We start from the raw sequence: 15,201 nt of genomic DNA on the forward strand, positions 1-15,201 counted from the left end.
ACTCTGCCTTTCATGGACAAACTGCATGCTTTCGTATTTTTCCAATGCGAGCATTTTGTGCACTTTTCTATTCTAAGATGAAATTTGTATCATATTTAAAATAAACAAAAACACTCATATATGAGAACATGCGTCGTTTCTCTCGCTCAGAATCAGGAAAGTTGCAAGAATATCAGTACAGTAAAATTATAAATTTATTGTCTTATTCACAATTCACTGATGAACATTAGAGACCAGAACACGTCATCTGATTTTACTCCAAGCTTACACAGATATCTACAGCTGGCCTGCATCACCATGGAGCGACGAGAAGGTGAAGACGTGTCTTCGGCAAACACTGCCCACAAACCATATCGAAAGCATGAATGTTGACTCCACTGAGCACATTTCGGCACGAGATAAATAAAAGACAACGACACACATTTTATACTTCTATGAGAGGTATTTGAAAACAAAGAAATACAACATTAGCTCTATGATTATTGGCCTTACTGTACACTTGATTCCAAAACACAATCATTTTACATGATACAATCAGAACAAAATACTGTATTATAGCATATTAAAGTGCTCAAAATATAATTTTCCAAGTGTTTTATTTTGATAAAAGGTTTTTTTTTAATACCAGCCGCCATTTTCAATGAAAAACTATCTGGATTATACAACAGCAATGTTTACTTGCCCAGTTGAAAATTTTGGAAATTGAACACGAAGAGCAACCACCTCCATCAGCTGCATTTTTAAATATTGTACGAACTGCAGCTGTACTCCTGAATGGGGTACAAATTCATGATAAAGTTTCCAGAGAATGCTGAGAAATGCACTAAATACCAGCTTAAAGAAGCCGGTTACATATAAAAAAAACTCTTACGTGACAGTAAGATACTGTGTTATCAAGCGACAGAAGTTTCCTCAACCTCGCTCATTTCTTTTTTCTATCGCTGTGGGCTGAAGCCACCTGTAATCAGTGTTGTAGCCAATCCGCTTCAACCTCGTGTTGCAATAAAGACCGATCCCCTTGGAAATGTTAAAGTCGGGTCCAATTGCTGTGAACATTTATTTATTATTGCAAGGTTGGATTTTTTTTTTCTTATTGCCAAGCAATGCCATGAAAACACCAAAACCATCAGTGTGTTTGTCCAACTCTCAGTACTTTCCTACCATGTTTTTTTTCTCTCTCTCTCGCTTCTCCAAATCCAATTTTTCCAAATCTTTTAAAAACAAGTCACATATATTTTATTTCATAAAAAAAGGATACATAATTTCCAAAAACAGCAGGTTCACTGTAGTTATTAGCAAACGTTACTCAAACATGAGTAAATGGCGCTTTTGTTGGGGACTATTTTCAGATGCGGATTATCACACATTTGGTATCAATGCCAAATAAGCTACAGTGCCCACATTCATCGTGATGAAGAAACATTTCACCCAGTTAAGAGTGTGCCTTCTTGATTGTGTTTTTAATATTTTTTGACAACAATGGAGGCCTATGACAAAGAGGAAGATCTATTTGATAATATAATTAAGACTTTTAAGTCAGTTCATTGTTGGCTTAAGGGATTTGTTGACAATGAGAAAAACACAGAAAACCAGATGTATCCCTTAGACATCTGCCTCATGGGAAACAAGTGCCGACGGTTTGTACAGTTGTCTGATTTATTCAAACGCAATGTGAAGTATAAATCTGCTGGATGCAGGCAGCACAAGCTGGAACAGACCAGGCTTTAACCTTTCAAGACCGAGTCAAAGCACACACCTTAAACAGTCCAGCATCAGGTGCATTCAGCCGGAGTGTGAAGTCACCCAAAGAACACAAGAGGCTCAGCAAGAGGGCTGAAAGAGCTTGCCATCAAATGGTTGCCACTAGAAAATATGGGATGACAGATGAGCATAAGGGCGAATAATAGCTGAAATGAATGTGAGGTAAAACTCCATTCAGTTGATTTAAATCACAACTCCAGCAGACATATTAGTCCAAACCAAATAACGACTAATTTAGCTCTTGAGACCAAGATAAGTCAAAAATCCAAGTGGAGTATTAAGAGCAACAAAACTGCCTTTAATATTAATGGCCTCAGCTCATTGTTACTTAGCTGCTGAGTGTTGTGAATGGTTTTCTCATTAGCTTCACGTCTGTTTACATCAGACTGGGTGCTCTATTTCATACTTTTATCATGACACTTTCCAACACTGACTACCAGTAGCAATTACTCTTTTTTTGAGGGTGATTTTACTGCAATTTTAAGACTTTTTGGTCACTGTAAACACGATGACGAGTGAAAATACAAAGGAATACTGCAAAATAACCTTTTCTCTCACAGCATTCCATGCCTTTTCTCTTTGGTATAGTACATGATGTGACCTAACCTGCAACCCACGCGGCGTAACCGTGGTAAATAAAAAATTGTTTAAGTTTAAAACATATTGTGGAACACTTCATTAAATGCTAGTCTGAATGCCCTCTGTCACCTGTAAATACTGTATATTCACCACTTTTGTTTAAGACTATATACATAATCAATATCGCAAACATTCCGTAAACAAACACATGAAATATATGTATATATGCACATTGAGACATAACTTTATAACATATCCATACACATGAACACTATTAGCTCACAATTAGAATGTATTTCTGATCTTTGTAAACATTGTGACTTGTATATATACACATCAAAAAGCAGCATAACACTGGACTGTCTGTAAAAATTACTGTGTGTTATTCACGTCTGGGTTTTCCTTCATGTCCACCACAAATGTCACTCTTTGGAATTCCAGCGGAATTTGAGATTTTCTTGGATTCCACATTTAATTAACATTCCGCTGGAATATATGAGCGTTTCCTGCACCCTGTGTTTTCAAATGGGGTCTCTTGCTTCGAAAAATGTGTGCGAGTGTGTCAGATTTTCGTAAAGTTCTGAACCCAAAGAGAGAGAGAGTGAGAGAAAGAGAGAGAGAGAGAGAGAGACAGTCTTCAAAGACATATTCTTACTTTGGCATCATATTGTGTTTGTGTGTGTGTATGTGTGTGTGTCAGGGTATGTTTGGAGAAAATCTGAATACGCAACATTCATTTGAACTCTTCGACTGCTGTTGTAATTAAGAGAGATGAATACTGGGTTCTTCTAAACAGCAAGAACTGTACAACATCTTGGTAAAAAAAACGATTTAACACAGCCTTATATAACACACCAACATCCTCGGAGAAATGCTGACCATGCTAAAACACCACTTTAAAAGTATAAAAAAAAAGGTGTGCAACAACAGAGGACTTCAATTACCTGAGTACCTTCCCTCCCTTTTACACTGAAGTGGATTTAAGTCAATGCAGAGCAAATGAGATACCATGCCGTGAAAGCATGAACAGACGCCTCGAAATAGTAGCATGAATGCTTTTTTAAGCCGAGCCTACATTTAGTCTACTCACACTGACTTAATCTGAAACCTTGCTGATGGCTCAAAAGCCATGTGGCTTTTCCATCGGTGGTTAAGGCTGTTCCTGGGAACTACTGGAACAAAGTCCGGTTTGTATGCACAAAAGCTGAGCACAAGACATTTGCTAAAAAAAAAAGCAACAAGATAACAACACTTATGGCAGTGGAAAAGAAAGAGGAAACGGCAGTCTGTTTTCATCCTTTTACACATTCATTGTGGCAGGTGTTTGGTGAAAGAGTTGAGAGTGTTTGCCACGACTGTGAGGGTCACCATCCCTCAAACGAAGGCGGCCCAGCTCGCGGGAGCGACGCCCCCTTTTTGCCTCGAGCCACATCACTCAGCAACGTTCTGGCTCAATTCACAGGAGAAAAAACTGGCAGTGTTGATGCATGCAGCCATCCCCTTCAGACCATCCTGAGACTGTTTCATGGTTTGTCCCCCACCGCCCCTTCACCCCCTGGCTTTCATCCCTGTACGCAGCCGACCTGGAGGTCACATGACTGTCTCCCTCTCCTCCTCCACCACAGGTGAGGGCTTCTCGTCCTCGCAGGGCCGAGTGTGAGCCGAATGCTCCTCGTCAGGGATGTGGAGCTCCTGTCCCGATGAAGGTATGGAGTTCTCAGACACAGAGCCGTTCTTCACGTACCCGGGGAGGTTCCGGTGGCCGTTGACCGGCACCGGCCCCAGCCTCGTGGTGAGGTGGAGGGCCAGCGGTCCTCTGGCCGTGACGTTGGTGACGCTGGTGTGTGACACCATCGGTCCATAGCTGTAAGTGTTACTGCCGCTCCGAGCTTTTCTTTTGAAGTCCAGGGCAAGATTCCTCCTGCTCCAGGACTTCTTGATCTCAGCTTGCACCTTTGGAGAGAAGAAGTTATTTAATCGGAAAAGAGCTTAAATATCATAGAGTTTTTGGTTAAAATGCAAAACTTTCAGAGTTCTTACCTCTCCGTTGCAAAAACAGTATATAATTGCCACTAAGAATCCCTGGAAAAGAAAAGAGAATGATTTGACTCACATCATCCATGAATTTACAGGCTGGCTATCTTTAGTGTGCAAAATGACAGTTCATCTGCATAATTTCATATGATCAGCCACCCGCCTCTTCCTCTCTATCCTAAGATCTAACCACAACCAAATATCTCAACAAGAAGCTGATTTTAAGTGTTTTCCTGAGACGTTGGCAGTGTTTACGCTGATGAAGACAAAGCCCCGAGGACATCTAAAATCCTGATAAGGCCAATCAGATTTGTTCAAATTGAAAGGGTATATTTCTATTCATTGAGACTGTGAGAGCATGTTCTGGAATTTTCCACCACAGCAGCCTTACCTGGAAGGAGTTGAACAGCATCTCATAGTGCATCTGGATCAGCCAGGGAACTCCAGACACCTCTGTGTACGGCATGGCGTTGAAAATGATGTAGTGGACGCCGAAGAGCGGCATCAGCACCAGCGTGGACTTCAGCAGTTTTCTGTAACAGCAACAGAGCGGAACGTTTCATTATTGTGGCAAAATAATACACATTACTTTGCCAAACCCTTTGCATGTTACAGTGCAAAAACATTCACTGAAAAGAACAAATCTGAGTCATTTAAGCCATTTATCAAAAAAAGTACAAAACTTTCTCTGTTTCCAGCTCGTCACATGTGAGGATTTGCTGCGTTTATCTGTTTTATATCAGTCTAAACTGAATATCTTAGAGTTTTAGTTGTTACGATGGCCATTTTTCACCATCTTCCAACAGTTTAGTTTGCTTGGCAGGTGTATGTATCTACAAATTGACAAAATGTGCTACTAAATTCTTCTAATTCAAAAATTTGTGTATATGCTCAACGTTTGTGGAGCATGAAGGGGACAACTTTCATGGCATTGTGTTGCAAGACAACAATAAATGAACGTTAATGCATTCATTTATGGTCTTTTTATTAGCTTTGTACCCAGGCAATATCGTTTCAGTCTAGTTTTAGTTCAGGGCATTGTTTTAGTTTCAGTTTCAGTTTATGATAATAACCCTGCTAATTAATCAGTAATAACAATAATGATGAAAATTGCAGCCTTGCTTTGGTTCATGCCAGTTGAGGGATTATGTACCATTTACAATCCCAATTTTAGAACCTGCCTCATGATGCAAATGTAATCAGAGTAAATTCATGGTTTATCACGCAGGCTGTGATGCAGGTTACAAGTCTGTCGTGTGATGATTGAATCAGGAGGAGCAGCTGGTCTTGTGGGCTTCAGAAATGAAAATGATAATTCTGCACAAAGCTCAGTACCTGTACTGTTGTCTTGTGTCGCACCTTCCAGCATTTGTTTCTCGTAGTTTAGTTGCCAAGACTCTGATGATGTTCAGAAATAACACAAAATTAACCTGAGGAGGAGAAAATAGAAACGCAATGGTAAAATAAATTGCAAAGATAATAAGGGGTTTTATCCAGGAGCTTTAATGTCACAGGTGCTGTAAAACACTGTCCTTTCCTGCACAGCAGGGGAAAGGTGCAAGCATGTACTCACCACTACAGCTGCCAGAATAGGCACTTGATATATCCATTTCAAATTGCCTGCACTTAAGTCCCAGCACCTGCAGTAGATAAACAACAACAAAATGGATCAGCAGGAGACAAATAAGGATCAAGCTCCTAGATGTGACAACCCAGGATCCCTCTGCTTCACTAAGAGGTCTGTAATAATTGATTCTTTCTGTATCTATAGATCAATCCATCGTTTTCAGACACAAATATATGAAACCGTTCAGAAATGAATTCAATTTATCAAAATACTGTAAATATTTATAAGATGTTTCCAGCCTTAATTCCTCGTGAAAGGATTCATCCCTCCTCCGGGATCCAGGGCTTTCGCAGCTCTGAGGACTTTTCTGGTTTGCATCAACATCAAGGAATAACAAAATCTGTGCTTTTTTTTTTACATGGTATCAAAACAGTTCTCTCAGCACAAACTGTCACATGTCATTAACTACGACTGTGGCTACCAGTGAGGACACTCAGGACATCTTCTCTGTTTTTTTCCACCCTCTATTATTGTGGTCTTTTGCAATAAGATTCACAGATCTGTGGACAAAAATAGCATTGATAGTGTGTTGATATTAACCAGTGGGGCATCCATCGTACATAGATTTGATTTTTAGCCACATGCCACCACTACCTCCAATAAGCTGCGCTTATTATCATATTTGGTTTGTTTTCCTGTGCAAAGAAAGAAGATGCGAGGGTAGCACAGAACTATTCTCCTTTCCTACTGACTGAGAAGTGAAATATGTGGTTTAGTTCCACTGGACAGCTGCTGGATACCAGCTGAGCTGTAAGCTCTCAGCTCCAGAGTCCTCAGTGTTGAACCATGGTGCAGGACCAGTGTGGTGATGCAGATAGTGCCCGTAAGAGGGGGTTCAGGGTCCCTCTGCAAAATGTACTTTACCGTTAACTCTGTTTGCAACTGCCTTTTTTGCTCTACTGAACTCCGGCATTACAGCATAACAGGGATATAATAATGTGTGTATGATTTATACAGATCACTTACTCTGTGTCTGCAAACGTGGCTCTCACAGTTGCCCAAACTGTCACAAACATAGCAGGCACTCCTGTAAAAAAATATAAAAACTTTTAATAAGTACGGCTATGAAAAAACACTCAATGATTCCATAAGAATTCCGTAATTTTCTCATATGGGTAGAACCTGGGTAGCACAGCATCCACATTGTATGCGCTGTGCTTTCATAATTTATACGCACAGTGTGTACAATGCAGGAACTGTAAAGCCCACTTTCATGCAAGACATTTTTACTCACTTTATTAATAATACAATCAGCAAGGTATCAGCAAAAGTTTTTGCATACTAATCGTCCCATCAAAAATTAATTACCTTACATACGATTTCATTTGCATGGTGTTAAGTCTACTAATCATATTGTAATCACATGCATGGCAGCAGAATGTAAACGAAGCAGAACTCACCCCATCCAATCAGAGTAAATCCCCACAGATACTTTCTGTCTGAGAAGAAGGTCATGAAGATGAGGCTGTGGAGGTACAGACCCTCCACGAGGATCCAGTAGTAATTGGTTGCCAGGAAGTACATGAACAAGGTCACTACCACCTTGCAGCCAATCTATACACAAACACAGATAAGGAAAACAAAAATGTCACAATTTTTTAATAATAATGTTTTATATCTTCTTAATTTCTCAGCTCCGCTGCAGATTACTGAAGACGACCAGACAGCTGCAGCTGATTCTGTTGCTAGAGACCCACTAGGTCGAGAAAGAACAAGAAAGTGGATCAGGTCCCTCTAGTTTTCAGATGTCTGCTCTGGCTTCCTGCATGTCAAAAGGGGTGATTTCAAAACACTATTGGTTTAAAAATAACTGAATGGCACTGAGCATTTTCTGACCTGCTGCTACATTATGAATGCTGCATCTGGGACAGGTTTGCTCTTTGTCCCCAGGGGTCATGCCATTGACTTTTATTCAATTTTTCACCATTCAGTCATTGCTTTGTGTGTCCTTTACATCTGGTCTTAATGCCTGTTATGTGCTATAAAGCACTTTGAATTGCCTTGTTGTTAAAAGGTGTTGCCTTGCCTTATATTACTCAAGGTCAATGTAACATTAACTAATTACGATTAATCACTGTTTAACAACAACCTGCTAATTCTGCAAAGCCCCTCATAAGGTTCAACATTTTCAGCCACACAAGCATAAACGGTCTAAGGACAGCAATGTCAGTCTGTTGGTGTGTTGATCCACCACTTTTAATGGACTGACATGAAATTTTGTACAGACATTCTCGGTCCCCAGAGGACTTTGTCAATCCATTGACTTTTCTGCTGCTTTTCCTTCTGCTTTTCTGAAAAACATCAGATGAAAGGCCATATCTGAAGAGGATCTGCAGCTTCCAGGGAGACTGAACTGAGGTCAACCAATTCCCTCCACCTGGTTGTGACACCACCCTTCAGCGTGCTGCTTGTATTGATGTATCAATCCATGTCAATTACCTTACTACTTCACCACTAAACACCTCCGTCTTTTCCGGCTTCAACCTCCTCTCTAGTTCTGCCATATATGACACTGTGTGTGCAGGAGACGTCACGACAGAACGAGAGAAGCATCTTTTTAATGTGATATTACATTGCTGCAAATAAATATAGAGAGCGTTCTGATTTGTAAAGATGCAAAACAGAACGCTGATTTGCAGAGTACTGACTATTGTACTGGCCTGCATGTAAGCATGCAAGTCATATTGATTTGCAACATTTGTACTGATATGTGAGACGTATATGCAACATGTGTTAACATTTGTATGCGGAAACAGGAATACTTTTTTTTATTTTATTTAGAATATGAAAACAATTATTTCTGTGCCTGTTCTCCCTTTAAACAAAGTCGTATAACCAATCTGTTAAATTCCAACGTTTTTTAATTAGGCCTGTAACACTAATTATGAAAAATTTTTGTAGCCTAGTTATTTGTTTCAAACTAGGAAGTAATCAAGAGCTCGATGAGAGAGGCATTTTGGGGAGGTGGCCGTAAATCACAACATTAGCTTTAGCTTAACAGAGCAGCTGGAGATTAAAGGAGAGTTTGCATGCAGTCTTAGAGGCATGCTGACACTGGGCTGATCCAGAACCAGCAAAGACCTGTCATACTGCCGGTTCAGGAATGAATTTTAACTGTAACACATCGGACAAGCTGTCACACAGGCAGGTATTTCTTCCTAGCCGTTCAAAACTCAAAGCATTTGTTTGAGAACGGGACACACGTTTCTTGTGTGTGAGAATCATCCTGCAGTACACTCACACAGCTGAAAAGGCGTTTGTGTCTGTGTAATTGGCAGCCCGTTAGCTCTCTCTAATGAGGTGTCTTGATTCATTATCTACACTTGTGGAAGCCCGAGTGTTTTCTAAATGTTTTAGTTTCATTTTTACACAAGTGAAACTGAAAGTATGCTGTTAATGTATGATGCAGCCCTTGTTTGATGCTTCAAAAGAAAGAAAGAAAGAAAACAAATAGAATTGAAGGTTGACGCGGATGTTTTGTTCAAGCCGACTGGCTTCAAAAAGGGAAAAGACGTCAACACTTCATCTGAGTACAGAAACCTTCGACAAGCCAAGTATGTCATGATTGTTAAGACAATAAGTAGAACCAACAATATATATAATGAACTCAGGAATCAGAGAATATTGTCTTAATTGGTTTCTGGACCATGTAGATTTCCCCTGGGTCCCGCTGGCTTGTATTGGACTGCGGTGAAAATCGATAGATGCATCAGTGAATCAAAGTCAGTGATTGGGTTAATTGAAAATAAATTCATGAATCAATTGAGTAATAAATGTCCAGGTTCAAAATGAGCGTGCTTTAAGAAAAAAATAAAAATAAAAGTGACATTTATTGTACTATGAATTATTTCTGTTTGGACATAACGCAGTTAGTATTATTGCTGTGGTATTGACAGTATTGTGCAAGTCACAGAAGGTCACACTAATTTTGCCGGCCATTGATTTAGTCAGCCTCCAGCTGCAGCTGCTGCATTGTTGTGCCGTGATTATTGTTATTTTTCTTGTCAGTTTGTGTTCTAACAAGCGTTGAGCTACAGCAGGGTTTTTGCCATGGGGCATTTTTTAATTTGAGTTTTGCACCTTTAACGCAGGCGCAGGTCTGTGATTTTATTTTTTTTTCTACGAACATTATCTTTTCTTCATTCGGGAAGAAAATTGAAGCCATTGAAGCTTTGCTGCAAATCCTGTGCAGTGTAACTTCCCAGAATAGACAAACTACAATAGGCCGAGACTTAAAAGAAAAAGGTGTAGGAGTCCGACGAGGTTGATCAAATATAATGAATAAGAATGAGTCAACAAGTGAAACATGTGAATAAAACGTCAAAAATGAAAACCTAATTTTAGCAGCCTGGTTATATAATGTCATTTTCGTCTAGATTTACAAAGACTTCACATTTTTATTGGCACAGGGCAAAGCCCAAAAACTCCTGAAAAAGTCCTACTTTTACGAACACAGTGTACAGCATGCACAGACACAAACACCTATCTTCCTTCATACTTTAACAAAGCAGTTTAAATCCAGTATGTCTCAATCTGGAGGAGCCCAGGATAAAAGTGTCAGCATAGCATATTGCGCAAACTGTTTGTTTGCGTATTAAAGCATGCATGAAAAGTACTCAGTCTTTACCCATGTTTTAAACCCGACTCTGAAAGGGAAAGCCAAGCGCTGGCCTAGTAAAAGCTTGGCATGGTGACAAAAAGTACAGTTTATTTGCTCCAGCGCTGGAAAAGCAGGTGAGACTTCTGCAAAATACCACTTCCTCTTTGGAAGCAAAACGTTTAACACCCAACTACACATCGGGTCAAATTAGCTGCACATGTAATGCAATCAAGCAAGGACGATTTCTAGTATATTTTGTTTGGAGATAAACAAAACAATCCATGATTGGCCATATCCTACCGTGCACAAATACCGTATGTTACATGAAAGCAGCAACTTATATGTGTCTTGTTCCTTGTTATTGCATGTAGTGTTGAAATTGAAATTCCCCTTAAAGAAGATGCTCAGTGAGTGTTTTTCCATCCCTTTGTATATCTTCAAGGACAGAATCCTTTATGCTGAGCCCACCTATGGCTGTTTATTTAGCTGTGCTGTTGTACTTACAAACTGTGTTTTGTTGGCTGGCGGCGCTTCAGTGATGGACTTGAGATCTTCCACTGTGACTCTTTCCATGTTCTCTAAGGCTGATCCAGAGTAGAGGACAACATCTTTCACGAAAATACTTATTGCCCTCAGCATGTAAGACACGAATAGGTGCATGTGGATGTAGTTCCTGGTGCAGTGCAGTCGTCTAGGGAGAAAACAAACAAGAGTGACAAGGTCAAAAGGTGGATCTGTTGAAAACGGTGTCTGTGTGTGTTTGTGTGGGCTGCCACACCTTCATGTGAGCGCTTTCACACACACACAAACAATACTCATCCTAATTAGAGCCAGCTGAATTCCACGCTGACTATAACACATTCTTGAGATTTAGGGGCTCGAAACGCACAAATATTGAATTGCTCGGCTCAAAGCGAGCTGTAAAAGCGAAATTGCAAGCATGTGTCGAGAAGAGTGTGCAAATTTCCTCCCAGACGAGCACAAGTTTATCTGTCAAAATTTCTTCCAAAACATCCTGTTTGAGCGTGCACTGAGGAGTGGGCCTTTGAGGTCATGCTCCAGTATTGGCATCAGGCTGCTAGATCAATTGCCATAAAGATTACATCATTACAAACTCAAGTCAAAAAAGTTGATATTTATGAATATTCTTAGCGTTTTAATGAATCCTAAAAGCCAACTTGAACTCGAATATTCTTCTAAATCTTCCACAACAACTGGACACTGAAATTACCAGGCTGTTATGCATTAACTCTTTCTTTCTATATAGCCTTGTTAATGTGCTGAACGTTTCACAAGCTAGCCTCAGAGAACCATTGATTTAGGAGTGGTGGGCAAAAACTAATCTATGTGTACATTTCCCAGGTGAAAAAGACTGAACACAACTGCTGATGTGAAATATCCCTTTTCTCCCCCTGGAAAACATTTATGAGCTCTCCCGTCTACAAGCTGACATGCTGAAGGGGAGACATGGCTGGAGTGCTCCGAAGCACGGAGCCAGAATGTCAGATGGGCCCCTGGGATAACTTATTAAACTCATTTGGCCCATAGATTTCCTGGTGCCAGTTGGGAGCGTTCCTGAAGCCTTCTGACTGACTGCCTGTATGGTAAGTCACGCTGGTGGGAACATTGGTAAACAGCGCCTTCACATTGATTCCTGATACTCCCTATGCTAAACAAAATAAGCAAATAATGACACATCTGCCCTGCATTAATCAGCCGTGAAAAAAATAATCAGACCGCTGCACAAAAAAATGAATTCAACCTTGTTTTAGGGTGGGTTGCACTTTAAGCGCTGCTGCCAACAAGGCAAGCAGGGCAAGATAAGACGGGTGTAAAGAGCATCTGTAGCAAATCCTTTTATTCCTTACATTTCTACAGTAGGCGAAGCAACACTGTTCAAACGCTCTCATCTTTGTTTTACTGGAGGGAAAAAGGGAAAGAAGCACACACTTTTTTTGTCTTAACAGCGATAATCTTTGTAAGAATTACAAAATCAATGCCCAAGCTTTGGTTGTTTAACCTAAAATCAGCATGAAAATAACAAGGAACCTAAATGTCGGACAATGAAGAATGCATTGCTGTTAGCCTGGAGGCAGACTCCTCTTCAAAGGTAGACATATCACATTCACGTTAAAAGTCAAAGTCAAACTGACACAGTTTGCATGCTTCATGTTGCTGCCGTGATAGAAGATAAACTGCTTTGCATGGCTCTGCAGCTGTGGCGAATTGCATGATTTCATGATAAAGCGTCTTTTTTTTTCCCATGGAGTCATCATGAAATGAATACGCTCTTTGCTTCACCGTACGCGCGGTGAGAAACTGTGCCATCATACAATTCAGCATTTAAACTCTCTGTTTTGATCCCTTTTGCAGTTGCTCTAACCTTGATTTCTGACCCCACATCAAAATCCCTCTCTTGGGAGCATCTGTGGTCGATTGAAAATGTTGTATTGATGGCGTCCACTCACCGGAAATATCCCAAGATGACGACGGCCACCATGAGTGACCCCAGAGAGATGGAGTATCCCACAGTGTAGATGAGATACAGACGGTGAAAGACCTCCTGTTGAAAGAAGATAACTAGAATGTTAGAGCAGCAGAAAATGGATAAAAACACTCAGACTGAAAGCACTACAGCATATCCTCCCTTCACTGGAGTGTAAGTTTTAGTTGCATTACTGCCATTTTTTGTGTTAAAAAATATATTTTCTTCTCTTTTCAGCCACCATGACAGTAAAAAAATAATCTTATCAGCAACTATTGATTTGTATCTACAGTTGCAGAAAAACGATAAAATGTAGTAACAATGGCATCAGTAAGCAGTAAAAAATGTCATTTTGTATGTTTGTACATAACTACAAATAATCAAAAATACCTCTGATTTATACAGAAAGCATATGCAGTATAGGTACACTTCATTTTTTTTTTTAAGTTTGGCAGTTTGTTGATGTATTTCCTTATTTATGAAGAAACTGTGGGTAATATCATATCATAGGACAGCAGTGAGCACCAAACTTTGGAAAGACTCATACTTATTATTTTGAATGTACATAATAACCTGTATTTGTATGCTCATGCACAATAGAAAGCCTCAGGCAAAAAGAAAACATTCACATAGCATCTTTTTCAGCAGAAATTCATAAAATGTACATTTATTTCAACATGGAAAATCACCTGTATATTGCAGGTTTTTATTCAGTGTTAGAGATGAAATGATGGTTTACTAAGCTCAGTGATCTTATTACAGAAAGCATGTTTCTGAAAATGAATATACAGGCAAAGGGGAATGTTCTCAAATATTCACACTCTATTGGCGTTTCCCTCCCAAAACTTAGCTTCAAAATGTGTTAACTTCAGTCTGTTTGAACATGCGTTGCCACTTGGTGACAGGAATGTCTCAAGCACCCGGAGATTGCTGACGGAAACGCTGTTTGACACGGGTGGCGAGGCCGAGAAAGGCTGGGCGGGGCAGTCAGATCTTCCGGCAGCGAGCTGGCAGCCAGAGGACACTGTAAGGGGAGCCGCTAACCAGACCCTGTGTGAGCCAACATGCTGAAGGGGCCAACAGCCCCGTGTGACGCAACCAGATACTCCACTGCTGTTATCATTTAGCATGGCGATCCTTTGCCAAAAAATGGGTGTCTAAGTTGTGGTGGTGGTCCGCGGTATGGCAGTTGTGCTGTGTGGGGCATATGTATTTGTCATTAACTGCTGCATCCGCCCATAAGCACAAACATCTAAAGTGAGAAAGAAATTGAAGGGCGCCATGATGCCCACATCCTCTGCACCACACTGAAGCATGGGAGGGGGAAATGTGGGTGGGACGGCCCTTGTTTGTGTCGTTTCATGGCAAGAATGGGTCAAAATCAAACTATGACAGCTTCCTGAGTGAGCTTTGAATGTTTTTATCAATGAGTGACCCATCGCTCTATCACTCTATGCTCCCTTTTAACTGGCAAAGGCCAAAACAGAGCCACTTAACACTAAACTCTAATAAAACAACACACCTCAGCCATTTAATGGCTATGGATGTTTATATATGAGATCGTTGAAATGCTTCATAAGCCATGCCAGTATCATCACTGTGCGTAATGCAGACTTGTTCATATATACGCAATAATAGCTGAGTAAGTGCTACGTTTCCATTTATAGCCAGGTTACAGCTGTTTTCCACCCTTCTTACAATACCCAGTGGTCCTACTCGCTGGCAGCATTATGTTCTGACTTTCAACCATCGCACAAGAGAGATAAAGAGAGAGAGCAGTGCAGGAGTAGCTGCGGTCAGGGTCACATCCAGGCTAGCTTTGTTGGTCACACGGGGATGATGGTAGTAAAAGCTGCCGTCGTTCTCATGCGCTGTGGTGTGATGGTGATGTCAGTGCTTGTGGTATTTATGGTGCCAGGTTTGACTCTCACATGCTGATGTCTAGATTTTATTTTATGGATGGTTCAGCTTAATTGTATTGTTTAGGTTGTGTTAGAAATGTGTGGTTTTATGCTAAAAAAATGTGACAGGTAGAGATATTAAAACTGCAAGGGTCTAATGGTTGTTAAGAGTAGGGATGTGGGAGAAAGGTTACACACTGACAAGCATGTGACC

At 40.4% G+C, this 15,201-nt stretch overlaps 1 protein-coding gene across 1 annotated transcript in view; it reads right to left on the reverse strand.

Annotated features, from left to right (window-relative positions):
• Positions 1–3,930: 3,930 nt before the first annotated feature.
• pth1r (parathyroid hormone 1 receptor) overlaps positions 3,931–15,201 on the reverse strand; it is a 41,049-nt gene continuing 29,778 nt past the window's right edge. The window contains exons 5-13 of the mRNA XM_041948998.1: positions 13,070–13,164; positions 11,106–11,292; positions 7,402–7,555; positions 6,968–7,028; positions 5,948–6,014; positions 5,710–5,804; positions 4,766–4,907; positions 4,381–4,422; positions 3,931–4,293 (exon numbers count right to left, since the gene is read on the reverse strand). Coding sequence (XP_041804932.1) covers positions 3,931–4,293; positions 4,381–4,422; positions 4,766–4,907; positions 5,710–5,804; positions 5,948–6,014; positions 6,968–7,028; positions 7,402–7,555; positions 11,106–11,292; positions 13,070–13,164 — 1,206 coding nt within the window. The remainder of the gene's footprint in view (positions 4,294–4,380; positions 4,423–4,765; positions 4,908–5,709; positions 5,805–5,947; positions 6,015–6,967; positions 7,029–7,401; positions 7,556–11,105; positions 11,293–13,069; positions 13,165–15,201) is intronic.

The sequence above is a fragment of the Chelmon rostratus genome, chromosome 12, assembly GCF_017976325.1.
Source record: "Chelmon rostratus isolate fCheRos1 chromosome 12, fCheRos1.pri, whole genome shotgun sequence".
In the NCBI taxonomy this organism is placed as follows: Eukaryota; Metazoa; Chordata; class Actinopteri; order Chaetodontiformes; family Chaetodontidae; genus Chelmon; species Chelmon rostratus.